General features: G+C 37.3%; 1 protein-coding gene across 1 annotated transcript; it reads left to right on the forward strand.

The window, feature by feature from the left end:
• Positions 1-4567: 4567 nt before the first annotated feature.
• Positions 4568-23681, forward strand: LOC141902682 (uncharacterized). Its single transcript, XM_074790511.1, has 4 exons — positions 4568-4667; positions 11549-12755; positions 22324-22466; positions 23528-23681. Exons 2-4 carry the CDS (start codon positions 11586-11588, stop codon positions 23655-23657), a joined length of 1443 nt encoding a protein of 480 aa, XP_074646612.1. The 5' UTR covers positions 4568-4667; positions 11549-11585; the 3' UTR covers positions 23658-23681.
• Positions 23682-24525: the final 844 nt, after the last annotated feature.

Raw genomic sequence — 24525 nt, forward strand, 5'->3', positions numbered from 1 at the left:
TTTATTAAAAATACGTGACATATGTTGTACAGAAGAATTCTTTATTCAGTTCTGTCTCTACATTAGGATGAAGCAATATGTCGGAATCCGCCAGTATTGATACAGATAACAAAAGGTTACCCATACGTTTTTTCCAACTAAGAGATGGTAAGGTTTGAATATGGTTGAGGGCAAGTGATGAAGTAACCATGAAATTAGTTTAGTAAAAGCGGTGACAAGGTATCATAGTAAAGATTGTAGGCGAGTCATTGCCGGTGTCCTAAACCTTCCGGAAATTGAACCTCTTAATATCGTGTCCTGTTTAAAGCTGATTTCTTAAGAGTTTGTAGACATTTATACTGTAGATAGTCACTGGATACAGACAGATATGTCTGCAAAGAAAAACACCAAGCCCACGCACAATATCACGGTGATTAAACTATCGATTTCAAATGAAATTCTCTAACGACTATAAATGATATCGAATATGTCATTTCAACATATTCAATATGCAATTATCAAGAATGATAGCTACCCCAAGGTTATATTTGCTTTTCGTGATGTCGAAGATGGCAGTTCAGACTAAATCATCATATTGCCATTAAAAACCCCTACTGAATGTTATTGAGGCGTTAATTTCAGGCACGGTAACAGCTGTATATGGCAATGTGTGTGACTGTACCAGAATTATAGGCTATATCCAATCAATACGTGGGATAATAATGTCAATGTCTCGCAGTACTGCAGCCTATACTCAATTCAATATACTGAAAACTGTTCTGATGCGGCGGTCGCGTCGCCATTGAATTATGGGGTCGAATGTCGGCCAATGAATGGTTTATACGACACAGTCCATCTCATTGGTCAGATATCTCTTATTTACGCCTGCTTTTCGTTTTTATATTTTTATACAACAGAATAAGCCACTGTATAATACATATAAGCTACAACCCGTATTATCACCATGCTGCTATACTTTTTCATTATTGTCTCTGGACAATAGAGATCCATGAAAACAGATGCGGGGAATTGAGCATATATATCTATGTAGTTTATTACTTAAAAATTGCACCAAATTTCCCTATATCACGTATAACGTTATTCCCTGATTAAAAGATGAGACCCCTTTTACGTCTTTTGGTAATTCGCCTTTTTTAAAAGGTAACGAAAGTGATTTCAGTTATTTGAAAACGCCATTAATGCAGTTTATTCGTTGTCACTTTTATTATTACGCATATGAATTAAGAGGCGGGTATGTTATCGACATTTAGAAACCATCAGCTGGACATCTTATTACATCAACCAACGGTAACATATGTTCATCAAACCAGTCACTTCTCTTATATCACTTAGTAAATATGTCATACACATCACTTTATTAACCCATAATTCGGACGATTCTGGAACATGAAGAGGATCCAGTCGTCCCGGTGTTTTGTTTGAAAACACTCCTGTACTGTTGTACGCTTTATTAAATCTTGGAGTATTAGATGTACCATGCAAATGCCGTGTATGTTAATATTTGAATATAAGACAACAGATTATTTGAAGACATGAAAGAGAGCAAAAGCAGCAGTTTGGAGCGACTTAGCGAGGATTTGAACTGTATGTGACCATTCAGTGTAGTTATATCATCTCAGAAAACGATGAGATATATGTATATATTTTACAAAATACACATATTGTATGTGCAAAGAAAAGAATTGATTCCGAGTGGATATACTGACGAATAGATTTAAACTTGTATCGAAGCTTCCAGCGGCTACATTTTGGAAAATCAAATATTTGAAAATGACGGACCCCGATCACACAGAGGTTATTGATTGTGATGGAGATTACGTTACATCAATGCCTGTAACCGAAGCTGCAGGTAAATGCTTTTGAAACAAAAAATTACCACATTCATCAGGAATGATTATTGTCGAAATGCGCTATCGAAAAAAGTGGTTTTGGTATAAGGTAGACTAGTTCCGTGAACAAACGGAAGTTAGTTGATAATTGTTAGTCGTTAGTTATCGCATATATTGGGCTCCAGTATATAATTGTAGCAACAGCATCGGAAAAGGAGTGTTCGCAAAAAGGATTTGTTGTTAAATTCCGATATGCGCATCTCGATTTGTCCATAAAGTATATACGTATACACACGTATATAACTCAATAATTCACAATCATCTCAGTACATGATAATTGCAATTTATAAATTGTTTCCTAAGGGAATGTTGAGTACGGATATTATCGTTGTAGTGTTATTACTTTGTTTCTGGGCTCGACATCGGCTTCAACGGGTGAATTTAGAACTGACTCGATTGCTGAATTTCCAAGGGTGTGGTGAAATTATGGTTTAAGCCATTCGGATTATGTACGGATATATATATCAGGTCGCAGGACAATACAATTCTTCAATCGTGATCTATTATGTTTATGTTTTGTCATATAAATGTTCGCACGACGTATGTGTCTGTTCAAGTATAAATGTCAGAGTCTGTCTGAACAAAGTAAAATGCGAAAAGCGCTCGATTTCACGTGTTACAAATTTAGCACATTGATATAAACGGACTAGACGAATATGCCTCCGTCCGAGCACCGCGACCATTCAATATTAACTCATGGTAATCCATTTATTTTCAGATGTTGTTTCTACTGTTCGATAAATGCACTGCTAAAACTATTTTGCATATCGTTCTAAACTTCCTGAAACATGAATTGTATATGATATACGTGTAATTAATCATGATTTGTTTTTTTCCTTATTTTAGTTCCAACGTCAGCCTGGATATTCCTTACGGTCATTGGTATATTTCTGTTGATGTTAATGTTGGCATTTTTATACCTAAACAAAATGTTATGTTTTAAATCATGCGGTGGACGAACTTGCATTGATCTAAGCAGAGAATCGGGTATGTTTCTCGTGGCTCGTTTCTGCGTCAGGTGGGGTTCGAGCCCCACCTTCTCCCGGTTTTACTTCGCTCGGCTTCTTTAGTTCTGATCATGTCATTACAATAACGCGTTTGATTTTTTAGGGTCTTCGAAGCAGTACGGTGAACTGTCTGATTCCTCTGACGAAGACGAAGATGAGAAAAAAGTGCCTTTAAAATGATCGTAAAGATTCGCGATTTGTGCTTAGAATTTATATTCATCGTTATACATACAGAGAACAAAAAAATTATGGACTTCACGAACACGAAAATTTCGTCAGACATCAACATCGTTCTCAAACGGATAGAAACGAAATCCACTTCTCAGCGCGTCGATTCAGCTGCGATGGAATCTCGGGATTTTGTCAATCTGTCAGCACATTCTGTAATACTTGTTGCGAGAAGAGATTGATAATCGTGATGGTTTAGTTACACCGAGAAAGTCCACCGTTTTGGGTCAATGAAGTTGTTTTCTAAGGATGATCAGTGACTCTTGACGCAATGTAGTATATGTACTATTCGGACCAAGTACTTAGTTGAAAAACTGGGATTTAATGTGATAGTTATGCGTGTGAATGGCTTTCATCTCTTGACTTGAAATCAATTGATTTGAATTCGATATTGTTAATCAATTAAACTTGTGTAGAAAAGTGCACATTATAATTCAGTTTAATATGTTAACATTTCGAGGAGTTTCCCATCATTCTAAATTGACGTTATATATTATAGAAGAAATCCATGTATGTATTTATTTAATTAACGTTATGGGTTCAAAATATCAACAGGTGTTTCGTTGTTAAATGTCGATATATTTTATCGATTAAATATATTATTTATTATATACACAATATCTACACACCAGCTGTTAACACTTATTTCGATGTACATCTAGATATGTATTTTGAAAATTCCTAGAAATGCGACGGTTACGACGGTTACACCAGCGCCATCTTTTGTATTCGAACTCGAACCGTTTTAGCTCTGAAATGGCGATCGTCCTGATCTGAAACGGCGACAGTACTGATTGGACACACGAATGGAGAATGTACTTGATGACATGAGGTGTATATTGACACTGAAACAGTTGCTATATGATGCTATTAATGGAGACGGGTTACTCTCGTCAATCCAGTTGTTTATTGATCACGATCTCCCGTAAATGTTAATTTCAAATTCTATTACCGGCACGGATATAAACAGTAATGAAAAGAAAGTGAATGAAATAGTCAGCGCCTCTGTGAGTCTGGTTCACAAACATGAGGAAAATCCACCGTCTATTTGCACACTTTCCGCTTATATCGATTCAACATTTCTAACGATCGTTTGTTTCAAACATTAACTGTAATAGAAACCTTATAGAGTACAATCGGCGATAACAGCCAAGAAAACCATAGAATTTAATTCTAAACCGTAGAAATCTTATTCGAAAAAAATCATTATGGCAAACCAATCTATCGTTTATTGAATGTAGAACCACAGTTTGGATTATACAGAAAAACCCTAGCCCTCGCGCTGCAGCTTTTTGATGATGCACAGAAAAGCACTTATATGATCATACACTTCAGACCCTACATCAGTTCCACGAGAGATAACTTAATAGATCCGATGATTTAAGGTGTCGATTTCAGCTGTGAGAGAAAATCAATTCGCGATCACTTGTCTCTCAGCCGTCGGTGTGCTAGGAGTGGGGAATGAACGGAGGAGCGCACTGAGGGTGTATGTCATCATTGAGCAAAATGACTTTGATATCTGTCATATTCAGTTCATAAAAAGGTAGGTCTCAGATGAAGCTTCATATAGATTTTTTGCGAACATCTCCAAGAGCGTCCATAAGTGTATGTGTTATAGTTATATATGCGTTGATTTCTTTCTATTGTGCAAAAGGTGACTTAAAAATATGTATACCGGGTAAAATTGATTGGTTATTCATATTACAATGTTGTGGGTTGATTTATTTATTGATCATTATTTCATATCTTATACTGTGTCGGGTTACTTACGATTATTTCGATTTTTCGATTATTTTTGTACCGAGTTTATCAAAAGAATTTTAAAAAACAGGATATACCATATCCATATTAGAATCGAGAGAGAATTGAGATACTAATACTAAGAAGAAGGTTCAAGATTCATAGTCAAATAAATGTTTTGTTGTCCTTGATGTCCTTGCTCTGCCTAATTACCAAACCGACAAATTATTCTATCAAACTTATGGAAGATATTAGCCATTCATCTTCAATATGCTAGTAAGCAATTTCAGTGCTAGTAATAATGTGATTCAATGGACCTCTCGTAGTTGATATGGTAGTTGATCCGATCGAATTGCCTCCAGCACTCGCTTATAATCTATCCAGAATATATATGATATGATGTTTGCTCCTGGATGTGGATGGATAATTTAGCCATGCAGAATAGGCTTCATCGGAAATCGCCGTACAAGCCATAATGAAAAAACTAATATACAAGTATACGAAATATTCGGACTGATCTCTTTCGAGCTATGAAAAAGCGATCGTTTTTCTTCGGGAGAAAAGGAGAACGATTTTCGAAGAAACAAAACGCGAACTGAATCATTTTGCATCATAGTTGCCTTTTTGTTTAATGTAACATATTCGTCTTTCGCTACATATTTGACTGCAGATAACCAGTAAAGTAGGCGACATTAAACGCTTCATTTATTTATGGTCGTTGATATCTTCTAGAAAGATTAATGATTCTCAGTTTTCTGTCTCACCGACTTTCCAATCTTAGTTCTCAGCGATGATGAATCCGTCGTCCAATTTCACCAAGTCCTACGCCTTATAGATAAACCTTTCAGACCCTTGAACGTATGCGTATCAAAGTACGAGTGGACAAGTACAAATTCTCTCATTGCAAGTGGGCATGGTTGAAGTTTTTATCCGAAGGCAGATATATAAATCGGATATTTATGCTGACAGTAACATCATTTGGAACGTGCTGCGAATTTTGGAAATAATAATGTAAACCATCTTCCAGTTGAATAACCGACACCATGATGCATACAAAATCGAACCCGCTGCACAAATTTCTCGACAAATTGACGAGTAATCGGAATTCGGAGTGCCACATCGTTATTATGTACGTGAACATCAAGATTTACCCGACGATTCTCGAGTGCAATTTCAACACACGAACAATAATGAACGCGTGGGATTTTGTATGTCGTTGAACTTAGTTAGGAATTCGAAAAAATCATATCAAATACTTATTATGCATAACTGCTTCAATCGCGATGGCATTCTGTCACCCTGATATACATTTGAAAGGGGTTTTGAGAACATTCTTCGCCAACGTGTCTAATACTACTTGTCTAATACTATCATAACAATTTCTTTCCAAAAGAAAATTCTTTACGCTTTACCTTGTCTTCGGCGACAACATATCTTTTACTTCTTCGCTTGATATGGTAAATGGATGTCGGGTTTTCTTTCGTAGTTTGAATTGATGAAGGAATAAGCTGTTTGATATAGAGCAATTTCTCAAGGGATGCTATTTCCCATTTTGTCTGTTATTTCACGATATGGTTCGCTCCGTAGTCACCTGGGTCCCCGGTAAGTGGCGTTTATTTCCGCGTCGGTGCTGTCACCGGGTTCAGTAACAGATAATTCTATTACACTGACGAATACCTGGGGAACTCAGAACATGATATACATTGTGCTCTTTTTGAAGCATTATTGATTTCAGACGAATCTTATCCTGTTATATTTTCCTATAATTTCAACAAATGAAAACACATCTGAATGTTATTTAATGAAATTGTTAGCAATAACACATATTTATTGGAAGGGTTTATGAGAATGTACTATAGAATAGACTATTCAATAGGGGGTTACCGAGAGCGCTGTAATCTATTTCTTCGGACGATCACGTCTGGATTCTGGGGTAATCATTCTATTTGCCAGAAGCCATGCCATTGATGTCGTAATGTCCATCAGTATTCATTGCTTATTCATAGCAACGCCGAAATAGTTCGTTTATTACCAAGATATTCATAGTTTTTTGAACGGTACCAATCGTGCACAGGTAATAATACTGTGGCGCGATGGGCCATAGTCGGTGAAGATATAGCAAGACTCACTATTTGGAAATAGTGACAATAAATGGTTTATCATAACGTCTTTCAAAACATTGTTTATTATATAGAGGCGCAATTTCATGCTTTATTCAGACTTCCATTGCTTATTGAAGAACATTACTTCACGTACAAGGTCATTATTGCAGAAAACTGTCAATTCTCTATTCGCAATTCGAGTCGTGTTATAGATTTATTCGCATCAATTCTCTATGTACTGTCGCTATGGAAGAAATTGTGCAAAGTATACGAGTCTCGATCTTACATATATTTACAGTATATATATTGGTGCTTGAATTAGATAGCCACGCATTGTTCCCCATAAAATGATTTGCCAATGTAGACGCACTGATTGAAAAGGGCAAAAAGTGATGCAATTTACTCGGGAATAGGTCGCACTGTCCTTGGTCACTGATGGTGAAGCCGACAAAGAACGACAATAAGTGGTCACATTATTTTCAACCACTTTTTCATTTTCTTGACAAATGACAAAAGGTCGCACTTATATCCGTTAGATGAACGCTTAGTTTAGGTATCTGCCTTTCTTGCGGAACCTTTGCATCAGAGTCGTGTAGTAACCTTCCGAGCTTCCCAATCCCTGTTTTCTAAAACCCGGAAGTCACAAAAGATTTAGAAATCAACGTACGTATATCATATAACCATTCATTTTATGCGCTTAAACCCTCAAAACGGTTGAAAAACACCCTCCAGTCGGCCGTAAGTGCACTATTAAAACTGTAACTTAATAGCGGAAACTGTGAATGATGAAAGCTTGGGGAGAATTAATCGTCAGTATCCGCCTTGATATACTGATGGCTTTATATGGCTGTTAATGGCTTAACACAAACGATCCCTAGCTGTCACATTACGTTGTCGAACTGCAAAAACAACCATATGATTAGAAATGCTTGTATTACTCGGATTACGAGAAACTGTATTTTACTACATTGTTGATAAAACGTTAAATGTTAAACTACATTTACGCTTTACGTAAAATGGCCATAAATGTCCCCTTAGAAGCAGAGTATCGAGATATGAAATGTGAATCTTGGATTTTATTTTTGGCATAAACCAATTGAATCAAATATGCATTCATGTTGAGATAATCACTAGACCTGAAATAGTTTTTTCCTTTTTCATAACACGATGTCTGCACTCCAGAACGGTTCTCTATCCTCAGCTTAGCTTATTGGGAAATACTCCTAAATAAAAAGGCTTTTTATTCTGTGTTGATAATGTCGTTATTAACCCGCTATCTATAAACCTTGCGAGATCAATATATTTTTGCACCTATTCTGTGTGATCTTCAAAAAACCTAATCCCGATGGCAACCAGTAACGACAGCAGAAAATTCACCAGGAGGTTGAATCGATACATAGCACATAAAGTATTTATCTAACAATTAGAATGTAAAAGCTCATTCTGTGAACGATTTTCACGACCCGGACCATCGCGTGATGCATTTCCCACGAGAATAACGCGTTCAGGGGAGGGGTGTGTTCTGTGTTGATGATACTAGTTAATTCAGTAGGATTTCTGTCACAGTAGCGCTAAAAACAGTCACTATCAACGTCATTATGAATACTACTGCAGCTACTAAAGTTCGCGCTGTGCAAAAAGAAAGGTAAACACATTCCGTATTGTATTTTAAGATTAAAAGATATCGATGGTTTTTAGAGATATAGGTGACGATTTATAATTGTACATATATAGAATTATTATAAGATGACTATCAGGTTATAGTCAAAACGTCGAATTGATAAATCATTAGCTTTTCGGACTTCATCTTCGTTATATTATATTCGTTATATTAGTGTGGAATTCTTTATCGTCACAACACGGACATAGTGTTTCACCAATTCATTATTTGTCATGACACAAGATTTCGTAACACTTCGATTCGTAAACAGATGCGTGTATCTAATAATGCCGAAAACATTTTATTTCAATTTATGTACGTGTTTTTTAAAGTGAGTTTCTATACGTTCTGTTATGCCGCCACAGCACTGCTTCCAATTAGTATGCACACGTTTCTATTAGGTTTCCATAACGTTCGTTTTTAAACATCGATATTTCACGCGAACGGCATGCGAAACGCTTCTTTCATTATTAAATAAAGCTCGTTTCATTTATAAAGGGCATTTTATCACACAACTGATAGTGACGTATATGTTATCTGAACCTTTCTATCTGACATGTTTATCTAAAACTACCGTCGCTCTCCACGAAGACTATATAGGTTTTGTAACCATATTAAATCCATGCAATTTTCAAACTCTCCCTGAAGTATTATTTTGTAATCAATATTCCAAGTACTTTCCTTCAACAGCAAGCCTCTAAATCAAATGAATGAGAATTGGTTGCCATTTTTTCGTGAGAAAATGTTGTAGCGGTGGATACGCTGCTATCGCATTACTGAAAAACTAGACTTTGGTGCCGGAAAGAATGTAAAACCTATTTGAAATTAAACTATTCAAATTCGAGATATCGTAAAAGAAGTCAGATTAATGGTATTTTCGATTTTCACCATTATGCCAAATCTGGTGCACGGGCCTTTCGGAGTGGTGTCCCTCGCACTGGAAACTGTTTGATGTTTGAAGTTAGTTTTGGTCATACATTTGACGATTCATTAAGGTTTTATGTTTTTCGTGCACGCTTATTCCGTGGTCTAACCTTACAACTCTCCCGGGAAATGATCCAATAAATTGCTATAATCAAATGCATCTTGGAGCTTCTTAATTGATAATTTGCTCGCATCGGCGAATTAAGTCAATTAGCCAAGATATTTGTGAGATGAGAGGACTGGTGTAAGTAAGGGACGAAGGTCGTATATTTATATCCCACTCGAGAGGCAGAAATAGCTATAATTGTATTAATCAACACACGGTTTCTATCGGGGCTTTTAATTCGATTTACTGAAAATTTCTCGTACGCAAACAAATTAAATCTGAGTATTGGGAAATTTTAATAACTTAACTGAATCGAGGCGTGATATTAATGCGAAATTAAATGCGTGTGTTTAACTCAATTCCAGCATACGAAGACGTTTGCTCAAATGATCGTCAGAATTCGTCTCCTCAATTTTCCAAGTAAACATCATTTTGAGAATCTGGCATGATTTGTTTCGGTATGATTTAAGATATGTGCTGCAACTTTCTATCGTTCGTCACAATGTTAAAACTGTAATCGTTATATATATGAATGTATAAATTGGTAGAATATGTATTTCCTGTGTTAAGCACCACAACTATGGGCGGTGCTGATGGGGGAGATTGGATTACACATCATGTAATATTGATTTGACTCAGTATTTAAGCTTCTGTCGCGCGCATACATAATTTCTCTATTTCATCTTTGCGTGTGAATTCCGATACAAAACTTCCTTCACGTTAGTCTGCGTGTTAGAGCTTTATTCGTAAGGAGCCACCTCAATAAAACATCAGTTCCATTAACAATAGTTCATCAACGAATAACTGTCTTGTGTCGTTGAGAGATGATTCAGTTCGCTCAGTTTCTCCTTCTTAACTGTCGGCGATAAACAGAGATAAAACAAAAACAAATATACATGGCATTCATAGCATAATGAGCATGTGCTTGATCCTGGTTTGATTTTCCTCCTCTTTATTGTTAAAAGCCATGTTATCCATATATTACAGTGTAATAATAAATATAAGATTCAATCGTTTTGAATTGTTCGGACTGAACAAGTCCGGTAGACAATCCATAACAAAACTCGCAGCAATGCCATACATCCACGTGTTATACTTCAGGATTAATTCTGAAATTTTACGAATGAAATTACAATGGCAGATTAGAACATTGCACAGACAGGTGAAACTTATGATAATTAACAATATAATTGTAATATTAATATCTAATCATTATTTATATGTACCATCAATATCTTATCAAGTATCAATCGATTTTCTTAATCACCCGATGGTCTGAGATCGAATGAATCCCCGAATGTATGAAGTATACTTTTTCATACGTTTAGATGATCAAGGTGTTCGTTCGAGCTGATTAGATGAGAAGATATACTAATTAGCCTGCCCGTCATTGTCCCCAGATAGATTCATTAACTTCGCCTCCAGTTTCTGCATGACCACTCACGACGGCTACTGCATTATCGGTCTACCCCGTAGTTTCTACGACTAATTTCTTCTTTCTAATAGTAAAAGACCGAGGATATGTGAGTGAGAGCATTTTTTTCCGCTCACAGAAAAACACGTTGAACTAATTTTCGTAATATGGCGGTTCAAAGATGTCGAATTCGTTTCGAAGGCGTATTAAAACACTGTCAAATACGAATAAATGTACGCGATGTAAACTCATCAGTAATATTATTATCTTGTTAATGTATACATAATTCAAAGCGCTGATAGTTATAGCTCTGCCGTCTCGTTGTTATTGCACAAAAGTCATCCAATTTTAATGCGGTGCTCGGATCGATGGCGCTCCACTGTTTCCAACCTTTGCGAAACATCCGCTGATGGTAAGTTGCATTACGATATTGACACCTACATGTGTATACTCTCTCTCTCTCTCTCGTATGTTACAGATTGCCACTAGTCACAACCGAAACAAAACCACCGAGAATGCAAGCACATGGACCGGGGCGAAGCGTTCGCCAGTCGAGCATGGCTCAGCTTCACCGTTTCGTGAAGCTCCACGATCGTTTCGATACTCAGATATTTACGTTTGTCGTACCGGGAACAATTGTCAAGGAATACTCTCCGGACGTATATTCGCGGGACTTCATGTACGGATATCAAAAATGGGTAATTTGTTTCGTTCGATCGGACCTTCACGTCGGTACATTTCTATCGTTGCGAAATGTAACCGATGGCATGGCGTGCACCATCGACTATGCATTTACCATTCTCAATAAAGAACATTTCACAAAGAACGAAGGTTATTTGGAAAAAGATTGTAATTTCACCGCAAAAGAACATACCCGAGGTCGCAAAAATCTTATCGGTGTAAATGATTTGGTCGATCGACATTTTCTTCTCGATGAAGATAAGATAATTATCGAACTGGAAATGCGTAACATACGAACTTCATTCGAACAGATTCTACAACTTCCCCGTGATATAAGAGATCAACAAAACGTCGCTAACAATTTTCAGAAATTCGAAACGTCGTATTTCGCTTTCGGCGGCTTCGACTGGGGTCTGTCGATATTTCCTAACGGTGACTGCTCAAGAAACGAGGGCCGTCCGATGGTACATTTGAACCGGCAGACTAGCTTCGATCACTGCTGTAAAGTGCGTTACCAGGTCATTCTCGGACACGGCGACAAAGAACTCGAATCTGATGTTTTAGAGGACTATTTCGACGTCAGTGGAAGTGGCGTCGGGTCGCAGATCGGCGCCAACGTTTACTCTTTAACTACCAACAAGGGTAAACTAAAATGTCGCGTAGAACTTCTATCCGTGTCTGCTGTCAGCGAAGTACAAATATGTCCATTGGACAGACGGAGAAACCGGTCTCGTCTATATGACCGGGATAAACAGGCTTGGCAATTAGAAGCTTTGTTGGATGGTGCATATCTTCACTTACAGTTAAACTATGCAGATATTTACAATATTCCTCGTCATTATGCTCGATATGTTTGCTGGAGCTGTAGCATTATTCCTATCTCCAAACCGGACACGACAAAACGACGTCCAATCAAAGCCCTGGGCACGCCATTCTACAATTACTACACACAAAAAGATGCAGATGAAGGCTTTGGTATGCTGACCAATATACCCGTCAAAGAGGTAAGGCGATAAAGCTACAGTTGTTGTTCAAGAATGAATTTCTCTTTTTTCATAATCATATATAAATATCAATTCAATTGTGAGAGTTTGATACTGACAGCCTCATCAAAAGTTGATTTGTCATCTCGTAGATTTTCAAATTTTGCAAATGCATTGTTTTTATTGTGTGAATCATGAGATCGATACAACTTAAGTCACAAGGAAAGTAGGAAGGCTACTTCAGATCCCACAAGAACTGAAAACAGTGCACAGGCTCATTAAATATTCATATATGCGCCTGTTGTCGTCAAGGTTTATTAACGCTAAGAGACCAAGTTTCGAATACAAAATGACAGTTTTCTAGTTTGCTATACTTCGCGTCGATATCTATTATGTATCGAATCTCGACAACGATTCTCTTCTCCCTGACAAACATCATGACGCTCACAATTAGCTGCTTAGCTACAATTTTTCATCTGAAAACCCGATGAAATACACGTACGAATTATTTCAGCAGCACGAGCCTTGGGCTGCCGGGATTCATCAACGGAATGATTTACATGCGACGTTGAAGAAATTAAAAGCACAATTTATAGCTATCGAATATGGATATAATTGATATTTATAACACGAGAAAATTACTGCTTATATAGTTTGCAGCCACAAGAGTATCAATCTCCACAAAGGCAAACTCATTTTTTTTCTAAAACTGTTATATCACTTGCTGTTTTATTACTTGCAGTGGTTCTCGTTGCTTTTACGATACTATCGAAGACACGAAATGTCTCCCAATCGACTGAACGCGCGTTTAAAATGCATATATTACTGCATTCCATGACACGTAACTTAATGAAACTAATAGATATCAAATTTTTTCTTCATGCCAACTATATTAGAAATATATCAGAATTCCCTGAATAATCAGCTCTACCCAGTCGAGCAAAGATAACGGCGTGAGTGTATTCTATCGAAACAATCACACGGGACGTTATTTAATGCCAAGAATCTATACTCCTGAGACGATCGATAAAGACTAAATTCTATACATCGATTCTTTGAGAATCTCAATCGCACAGATAAGCACTCATAATGTCAATTCATTCAGAGATTTTTCAATCAAGAATTTCAACGGCTATTTCATAGATTATTGGTTTAACAGTGAAACGAGTACACAGATGTTAGGATGACGGAGTATTTCTATAGCGTCGGGCGTTCCCTGACATTTATGTATATTAAGATTTATATCGAAAACACGGTTCGATATTAAAACCTAATATCTATTCATAGACTCATTAGAGGTTTATTTAAACATTGGGCGTTAACCTCGGACAACATGAAACATCGTTTAGAAAATCAAGCGTATTGAAATACAACGTTAATTACACTACGTAAACTACCGTTCTATTTAGCCTTTTTATTTTCCAATTCCAAGAAAAACTAATCTATAAGACTTTATCCCGTGTATTCGTAAAATGCTAAAATCAGTTTTATAATAGTATGCGTGATGATTTGCGTGGTTGTCGTTCGTCTTCTAGTATTCTGAAGGTGATTAGTAGTGATCATCGTAAAAACAAAGTCGCCTGTTATTCTAAACATCGCGTGCGCGATTATATCCCTCCCATTTTTCTACTCATATTCCTGCAGTGAGTTTTTTCTTTCGTCTTTGCTATGAAACATTTAAACCGGCTTCAAAAGACCGTTTATCCGACATGACTGATTGGCGAAATGTCAGGTGATATTAAGTTCCGAAATCTATACACGCAATAACGCGCGATAAAACTGAAGGAAGATACAACTACTCTAATGTAAGAGAATAGGTGAAAATATTGCTGGTATTTGCCTGATGCGGGCTTTCACTTTTTCCGGTGGTCATTTTTTGTTCGGCGCGAAACCGCACTTTAACCGATGTGTCTCGCTCGCGCTGTACTCGATATTTACACAGCTATCCAAGTGGAGAGTAACATCCTTGATCGATCCAATTAATGGCCTAAGGAGACCAACAAGTTTGTAGAGTGATAAATTATTGATACGTACCATTAACTCTACCAGACTCTGGTCTTTTCTCAATTGATATATGGTAGATCTCTGTGTCTAGTGACTTATCCCGCATGTTCTTTGTTGTGACGTATTACGTTCGAATGTTCTGCGGGCATTTTGTGTATTTACCAAGCGCAGAAGACGCTAATATCGGCCTCCTTAAACGACTAATGTTTAACAAAAGCATTTTCTTGTCATGATTAACCCTCGAGTTGTCGAGCCCCTCTCAACGATGGGTGTGTAGATTCTGTCAACGAACTATAAAAAAGAAACCCACGAGACGAGAGTGGGCATATTATCTTTTCATGAATTATCCGACAATTGTTTTTATTCAATATCAGCGGAACAATCACGAGTGTCTTAAGATGTCGTAAGGCTATCTATCGCTCTATCTCTAAATGAACGGATGGCCATCATCTGTATAGCCTATCAAATTGGGTAAAATGAACGGATGGCCATCATCTAATGTAAAGCCTATCAAATTGGGTAAAACCTCTAGTCGTCTTTTCTTTTTTATTATGCTTTTTGCATAAGCCAGCAGCTACCAAAAAACTCATCGTTTTTACATTCCAACATGGGAACATTATTTTGCTGAGACCCATCGTAGCCACGATTTCGTTAAATAATTTGTCTGTTTATGGCTACTTTCTGTGTAATGGTCTTTTTACGTGTCGATATAGCATCATATACCCAACGAAAGTAATGCAGTAAATCGTACCATAAACAACTTCGAAATGAAAGTAAAGAATTGGCCGGTCATTTGTAGGATACGAAATCGATAGCATATCAGCATATTTCAAGCATAGCCACAATGTAGGCTTGTTTCATAAACATTGAATTTTTCTCAGCTACAATTTTTTCTGCTTCCCCGAAGACATTTGTATTTGCCCATCCGTGAAATCGAGTCGATTAATCCACGTCGGATGGATGACAAAATGTTGTTGCGCTGTTATCAATTTTTTTTGTGTACAAGGTTAACCAACACGTGGTGATGACATCACGGTATCGGTCATTACTCGACGTCGCGCCTAATTGGTAAAGCCTAATTCGGTGATAGCGTATACTCGAAATAATGTCATTCTCATTTGTATAACGTGTGGTATTTAGTTGTGTGTATACCTATAATCCATATGTATATCTAGAGTCAGTGTGGTCACCGTGTTTAAATAAGCAGTACATACATTTGTCTCTGCATTGCGGTGGATCTATTGGCATAAAGCCTGGGGCTTCAGCAAACATGGGTGATGCGCAAACTTATCACGATCAATCAGAATAATAGATTGGTTTCGGCATGTCTGACATATTCATCATTGTTTTTGCTATCTAGACCGTGATTGAAGGAAGTTCTGTAAGATATTGGCTCATTTTTCTCTCCCTGCCGATCATCGCCACGTCAGAAACTGGTCCGACATCGACTGTCGATACGTTGTGTAAACACAATACACAGATGATTAAATCTTTCGTCGACAAATCTCGGGGGTTTTCATTCGAGGCGATTTTTCGGCTCATTTCTTGCACGTCGCTGTAATAAGAGGCCCGATATTAAGGACACTCGTGTATTCTACGATCACTCATCTCATATTATACAGACTTATGGGGGTAGTTTTGTAGAGTGTAATGATAATACTCAGGAGCCCTTTAAATAACCACTGATTTGCAATTGAGGGTTCGATTCTTCTTAAACATTCTAGTATGGTGGCTATGATTTTTTTCAAAGAAAATGTCGAGGAATTAAAAATGTGTTTTTTCTGGGTTTGATCCAGACCTTTTCACAGCACATCGAGATATGAAATATGCCGAGGCATTGTCGCCGTCATAATGAAAAATTACTAATGTACTGATATCTTTAATAAGATAAAATCCCACTATTTACAGATTAAAAGAATTTAAAAAACAAGAATTTATTTATTAAATCTAAAATATTTAAGTGTCTTTTAAATATTTTAGATTTAATAAATAAATTCTTGTTTTTTAAATTCTTTTAATCTGTAAATAGTGGGATTTTATCTTATTATCCGTTCACCACGTTTGAGTGTGGTTATCGTTCTATTATACTGATATCTTTTATTCCGCAATGCACGAATTTCCTGGGAACTATTGATTGGGCGTTAGGCGTGCCAGTTACGAAAAAAGTTGCAAAATTTTTGATGTCGATAAAACGACGAAGACTTAGGCGTGTCGTTTCACTGATAGCAATTTGAGCCTGTATTTTCGTTTGAATGTTTTTGATAGACGCTGTAAGCTGTGGGTAATCCTTAAGGCATGTACACAAACCTAGATAAAACGGTTTTTCTACGTCGAAGTAAACAACCCCGCAGTTGTCCATCATTTTCGTTGGTTGATGTCTCGTTAACCAAATCGATTGATATTTATTGCTGAAATTATAGCTATATCGTATCAAAATCATTCGAAGATATCTTCAAATGAAAATGAACGATAGAGCGTATTCGGTCGAAGCGTTTTGGGACTGTGCAATCTCAGTAAGATTTGTTATGTCTAACAATAATGTAACAAACCGGGCGAATTATTACTGATAGCAAAACCATTCTGTAGCCTTTATTCCACGCGAACGTATACGGCTTGTATCAAGTGGCGTGGAAATGATTTCCATTGCCCTGTTAATGGATTTTTCAGCAGCATCCAGCGAACATCCAAGTTGATATTAATTGCAGTTTGAAATGTGTTCACTCAATTGTATCGAAATTATTCAATTTGCATGAAATGTCAATCATTCATCTGAGATCGGTTTTTGTCGGTTGGTATTCGTCGGCGCCCACACGCGCGGTCTCCTTAATCTGTTGCAGCGCAAATAATCAATACAGGCAAAAAACCCAAATCAAATTTCAACATTCCTGAATAAATTGTAGAAAATTAGATTAGGCACCAAAAGCTTCCGAAGAGCGGCCATATTGACATATCTTTTTAACCCCGCTCTGATGTTATATACTGCAAGTGAATCACTCCGTGTATAGTTCTCCTTCAATCAATAGCCAACTGATTCTTATGAAGAATCGTAATCAATGGATAACACGAGTGGACTTCAACTTGTATTTGCATCATAACCAGATCAAATAAACCAATTTGATTAGAGACTTTTTATAAACTTATATTTGAAAACCAGAATATTTTATATAGAATTTGGTTAATATAAAAATATAAAACATACATTTTTGTGAACGCTGATATGATGAATTGGCCTTTCTATATAAACCGAGACTTCCATGTATTCATTATCGGCTGGAATTGATTTAAGAATGTTGTTTTCATTTACTAAAAGGCAGCGCAATAACCGACTAGGTCTGGGTTGTTCTGATAACCAACCATGAAGCGACAACCATGGAAAATACAGACGTGCTTTCATCAAATGAGTCCTCTCATGAAAAGCTATTTATTCCCATAATGCGCTAGTCGATCGAAAGATGACGTCACCATATAATGTAAAGATTACCTAGTTTATAACCCTACCCCAAATCATCTGATATGTGCCTGGCAATTCATAATTATTTTTCATTTTTTCACACTAAATCCCCGCCGGCTGGCGAGTATACTGAGAAATTACTATCGGGAATTTTAGCTTCTATCGATATGAAATAAGATATTCGTAGATGCGTATTCCTTGTTATAATTGAAATAAAACAGATACATTCTGAAAGAGTCGAAATAACTTGGGGGCTACGGATTGTAACCTACAAATATTTCAAGCAAACCTACGTAATTGTAATGAAAACATACAAGGCTTTATACCTTGTTTCTCACTTCTACTGAGCTTAAAAAGTTGACCCTGTACATAACTATTCTAAGAACCATATATAATATAACCATAACAGACACTGCAGCTATAGAAATGAACTGATTTATTGCATTTTACAAAAGTGGCCCTGCCGATCAGGGAAAACAAGGTATTATTTTATTCTTGCCTAAGCATACGAACGGAAATGATGTTCATCACAGAACCTTGTATGGAATATTGACCACCATTTTGTTAATTTTCGATTTTTTCCGGAAGCCGGTTACACGCTCAAACAAGACGTGTCTGTACATACACTCCGGGGATCAAGTAATATCATATTCAAAATCAAGCAAACAGATGATTTCCTTTTCATTTTGCGTATCTTCTATTCAGCCTAATGCAGACGCTGTTCGTTACCACGATCGATCATCATGATTCTTGACATGGTTTTTTCCCTTGGCCCCTTCACCCAATTAGAATGCTAAAAAGCTCATCAGCATTGGAATTACCGTCGTTTCGCCGATCGTGGCCAGACTTGTGTCCCTCTTAAATTGGCTTACGGTTATTTTCAGCGAATGACGATTTATCTCAATAGATCGAATCAAGCATTCGTTACTATGAGTGTCGGCTGATGCTAGTAGTGCTGTTACCTTAATCAAAAACATTTGATTTAAAAAAGACAAGTAATATTTTTCATAAATGATAAGGGGGCAATTAGTACGCACTATCAACTGATTTCACCGATTTACCTCTTTTGTCATTTTTTTCTGGACTGCGGCTGATTGTCGTTCTGACCCTTCTTAGTATTTATTTCTACTCTGATATTGATACTAATTATCGAATATAATTTCCCCGTCGAATTGACATTTTTGCGGGTTGCTAATCATTAGTCAGTTATCAGCAGCGCTGCTGTAGCGAACTACTGAAGTATCTTCTTACGATTATTTTATGACCCTACATAGGAAATAAATATAGACAGTTTGGTAATCCAGTGGCCGTGCACATGACGAGGCCACCTGAGATCAGATTTACTGTAGATTCTTGTCTCATATCGGTCAGTAACGTATCTGATCATGTAATAACAACACGGAAGTGTTCTTTCCCAATCTCGTGGCATTTGAAAATATCGTTCGAACTTCATTTCATGCGAGTCCTCCACTTTCTTTGTCGGGGCAACTTTAGTGTTGGGTAGAAAATGGAGGACAACTGTAAAACTGTAACAAAATCGGTAATACATGCACCTCGGTTTCTAATCTGTATTGTGCATATTTTCAGGACGCCATAACCCGGTGAAATCTTAAATTTATTTCAACCTAATGATTTTCACGTCGGTTTCCATATTCCTATCCTATAGATTTTCGATATGGTCTGTCATCTTAACATCTGTACTTGATCGACTATCGAAGGAGCATTATGGAACAGTGATGTTCATATACACCAGGTCGTTGATACACTTCCGAAACTGCGAACACAAATATACCACGGTGGCTGATCCGTGACATATCAATGTTTTTTCATCCTCCACGAAATCGCGCAAAAACAGGTCTTGCCGCACAAAAATGAATTTTACCGCGCATAAACAGATCTCAAGCGCTCAAAAACGCACGCTATATATCTGTTTTGCGCGTTCTCGTGAGTGATGAAAAAAATACTGATATATCCCGAATCAGCAACCATTGTATACAATACAAATAAACATCAGGAACCACAACCCTCCCCATGTAATAATGCTCGCTACCCTTGCACTGAAGCTCGTGAAATAAGGTAATTCTACCATATTCAATTCCAAAAATCAGTTCCAGTTTGAAAATAACGAAAAAAAAACAAGATACGTGGATCCAGCATTTAGAAATGAACTTTACAAAAGTAACTTTGAAATTGATTTTCGATCGACTATCGGAAAAAGAATTATTCCATAAACACTCAATCATTCTTTTTCTATTTACCAACGGATAGAGCGCTTTGCGTTGTTTGATGTGATTGATTCGCCATCAAGTTCAATTGCTCGTGTGTATTGTTCACCCTAAGGCTAATATGAACTGCGGAGACTTCGAGGAAGCCAGAAAACCCGAGATCAAAAGCTACGATCACTAACCCAATATAACAACGGATAATCTCTCATCGATCAACAACCGCACAGCCTGTCACAACCAGTGAAATGTGTTTTCGCAAACGTGATAGTTATTGAAATTAAGTTGTCAGTAACTGTAGACTAAATTTCACTAGATCTCTCCATACGTTCGCTTGCTGGCTAATTCTATATGGTTTCTGACTCCTGACAGGATATTTTGCATCCGTTTTTTACCAGAAACGATGATGTCGGGTATTGAATAATCTATTCAGATTCCATATAACAGCCATTCACTTTATACACGCCTATCTCTGGTGAACATTGGATCAACTTAGGAAATCATTGAAGAGCGGCCTTATCCCATATAATCACTTTTATCAAATGTTACTCAAGGGATTGTTATTTCCATTAAGTCATATACAGCACTCAATGTCTCATCCCATTCCATATAAATCCATCAGCTACTATGGTCGAAATATATTCAATACTGCAGTATTACGTAGATGACCGATTGTAGTTCCTAAGGCGATCATAATTCAGCCTTTTTCGGTCATTTCTATCTCTACTTCAGTTACGAGCCGCAGAAAATTTCAAGTTTCATATCAACAATCGATCGATTTTCATTTAAATGAAAGGGTAATCTTATCTCCGCACTGCCGCAACAAACCGAATATGCCTTGGGTATCCGCAATCGCGTCGTTATATTTCTTGTTCAACGCCAAGTTTAATTCAGTCTATACAATATTCAATAGCATCATGATGTAAGTCTGGTTCCTTGACTTTCAATCCGAAATAGCCCCCAAGGGAGCTTTGTCAGTTTAAATTGGCTGAATTATTCAAATCTTACTCCGAATGTTTGACCTCAGGCGGGTTTCAGATTTGCAGAACGTAATGAAATTCATCGCTTTTCACGACGAATCCAAGGTTTCTTACGTGGCAAACATGAAGTATCTAAACAGTACTTTCTGTGACAGATTTCTGTGATTAGTGACTGTACAATTTGAACTTACATTTCAAGCCCACTTCTGAATTTATCACAAGAGGTCACAGGTGCGTCATGTAAATTGCCGATGGCCACGTGTAATAAGATTCGCACTGAGCTGCTGCAATCGTGTTTGTAGCTCGGGTAAACATGACAATGATTCATGGTCATATTCACAGCCATGACGACAAATCATTTGATAGATTGCCCGTACCGGTTCCTGTAACGTCATTTAGTATCAATATAACAGTCATCACCAGACTTGATGAAGCTATCAGCCATGTATGATCATATTCTTACGCGCAGTTTACTGGATTATAGATACTAGAAGCCCATTTTTCTACTTTAGGAGCAGCTGCGATCCACCATCAGAACCAGACTCTTGTTACTAACAATATTATATGATCAATTTGTCAGCTTGAATGTGTACTACAACGTTCCATCCGAAGATTTATCTACATCTTCCTTGGCTCGTCTCTAACACATTCTGAATTACTCGTTTCTGTATACGCATCATAAAGTATCTAAATTGATCGCTCTCTGGTTTCAATCAACAAGTCCACCAGTCAATAATACCCAACACTATCGATCATTTATCTATGAATTATCCATAATTCAGAATTGCGCTAATCGCGTTTTAGCGAAATAAACATTCAATAAAAATCTATTGAAAGTTGGTTTTTTTAATGGTTTTTTTACGACTGGGCGGCGTGTCCGGTTTTGTAGAGTTCCGGGGTATTTCATTAGGGATAACCGTCTTGTCTTGCAGGTGAATGGCCCAGATGGTGTTTATTTAGAACCAGGATCTCAAAAACTGACAATCCAAGTAGAATGGTTGGATTCACATCTTCTTCTTTACGACGGCTACCATCCGTTTGACGACATTAGTAGACTTCATAAACACCAGATGAGGTAACGTAACATAATGAACCAGGGGCGGATCCAGACCGTATTAGCCGTATTGCCCAATACGGTCTAGAATTTTTAAGTGCCCTTCGAAATTTCACCGGCAATATTTTTGACGGCATTATTTCAGCAACCGCTAATTCCGTGTCCGTAATCCGGGCATAATTATAAAATTAATCGGTTAGTATATACTGCTGCCGAGAAAGTGAGGAGAGATAATCATATTTGTAAAGCCTTAAATCATGATAAATTAAAAAGGGCACTTTCCTTTTGCAAGGGGCACTCATGCTTTAGATGAGGGCACCTTGTCCTTCCTTGCCTTTTCAGGGAGGGCTAAAGGGGCACTCGTACTTTAGAAGAGGGCACTATACGCGGAAAATGTTGAAGAAAAGGGCACTTTTTTGCCTAATTTTTAAAATTTTAGGGGCACTTTTGGTTTGGAAGATGGCACACGACATAAGGATAAATGTGAAGACGAGGCAATTTTTGCCGATTGTTAACAATGAAGGGGCACTTAGCCGTATTCTGTATAATTGTTAAGGGGCACTTTTAAAGATTATAGGGGCACTAGGCGAAGTTGACGACAACCATTCTTTCATGGGTTCGCCAGCTTCATTTTTTATCCGCATGTGTTGAAATCTTGTCTCGAATTCGTTTATTCTGGATTGCTCTGCTAGCCTCTAGACGCCCTCTAAAAGCCTTTAAATGGTACCATATTTTCAAAATTTTCTGGGGGTGGGCCCCCAGACCCCCCTCTAAGGACTTTGCGCCTTCGGCGCTCGCATTGACCTGGATACTGGGTGTGCCCTTAGATCAGAAAGGTGCCCTTAAATTTCCTTCCAATACTGTCTACCCATCCCCCTGGATCCGCCCCTGTGAACATCATTTATGGTTGAACATCTCAGAATGAAAAATACTTATTGAGCCTTTTTTTATGAATGAATTAAGTTTAGTTGAGCATAGTTAAGCATTCATTCAACAAATGCGATGATTTAAAATATTTTGACAGGGAAACATTCACTTTCTGAAGTGACGTACCATTTTATATCTTTTTTTCTAAATTGTAGACGTGAGATAATGGCCTTGCAAGCAGAAAACTATGCACTAGAGAAACAAGTATATAGTTATCAGCAATCAATCGCGAAGAAAGACTCTAAATCCCGTTATCCCGAGGACCATTTAGCGCTGAAAGATTGACAACGAACAAAAACAGATCACCGAGGCGAGAACTACCAACATCAGCGACAAGGAAACGAGACCACACCGCACATATAGCGAACAACTCAAATGATAGCAAGAACTAATTTTGGGAATATATCGAAATGCGAGTTGGTATTGTATTAGCTTAAATGCTCAAGAAGGTTGAAAAGGGTAATTCGAGTAATCTTATTTTTTGCATCTATTGGGAAAGGGAAAAAGTCTGGTTCCTCAGAGATGATTTAATCATGCGGGGAGATGTTATTTCGGTTCCCGCCAGTGAGGAATTAAAAAAGCCCCTGCATGCTCCATGTGTTGAATAAAGCGTTAATTCAATTCATTCATGTCAGAGTTTATGTTGTAGGGCCCTTCTTTGGCAGCAAAAATTAATTACGTACTGTCTTAAATGTTTTCATATAGGACCGTTATGTATGTGTTGATAGAAAATAATATTATATTTTAGAGTAATCACTCCTAGTGATAACGAAGGTAGGCGCACCTTAAAGTTATAACAACCTTTGTACGGGCGTGGATCGCTATCGAAAAGTCGTTCAAGTTTTATCTTAGTCTTTGTGAAAAGTGGATCCCTACGTGTACTTTCATTTCCCTAAATCAGATCAGTTTTCCCATTGCATTTAATATATGATAACGTTTATCAAGGCATGTCTTCGATTCCTTGCGTCGGGAATTTTTCCAATAGACATATCATAATGTCTGATATATCACATGTTCGTCTAAGCTTTAGGAGACCAGTTCGTAAACCCTCATCGCATCGATATCGTTGTCGCTCAGTGATCTGTTTGGAGAAAGACAATTCAGTTTTTAGATCAATATATATCAAATCTTTTTTATAATGATTAGCTTTTTA

Source organism: Tubulanus polymorphus, chromosome 3 (assembly GCF_964204645.1).
Source record: "Tubulanus polymorphus chromosome 3, tnTubPoly1.2, whole genome shotgun sequence".
Classification (NCBI taxonomy): Eukaryota; Metazoa; Nemertea; class Palaeonemertea; order Tubulaniformes; family Tubulanidae; genus Tubulanus; species Tubulanus polymorphus.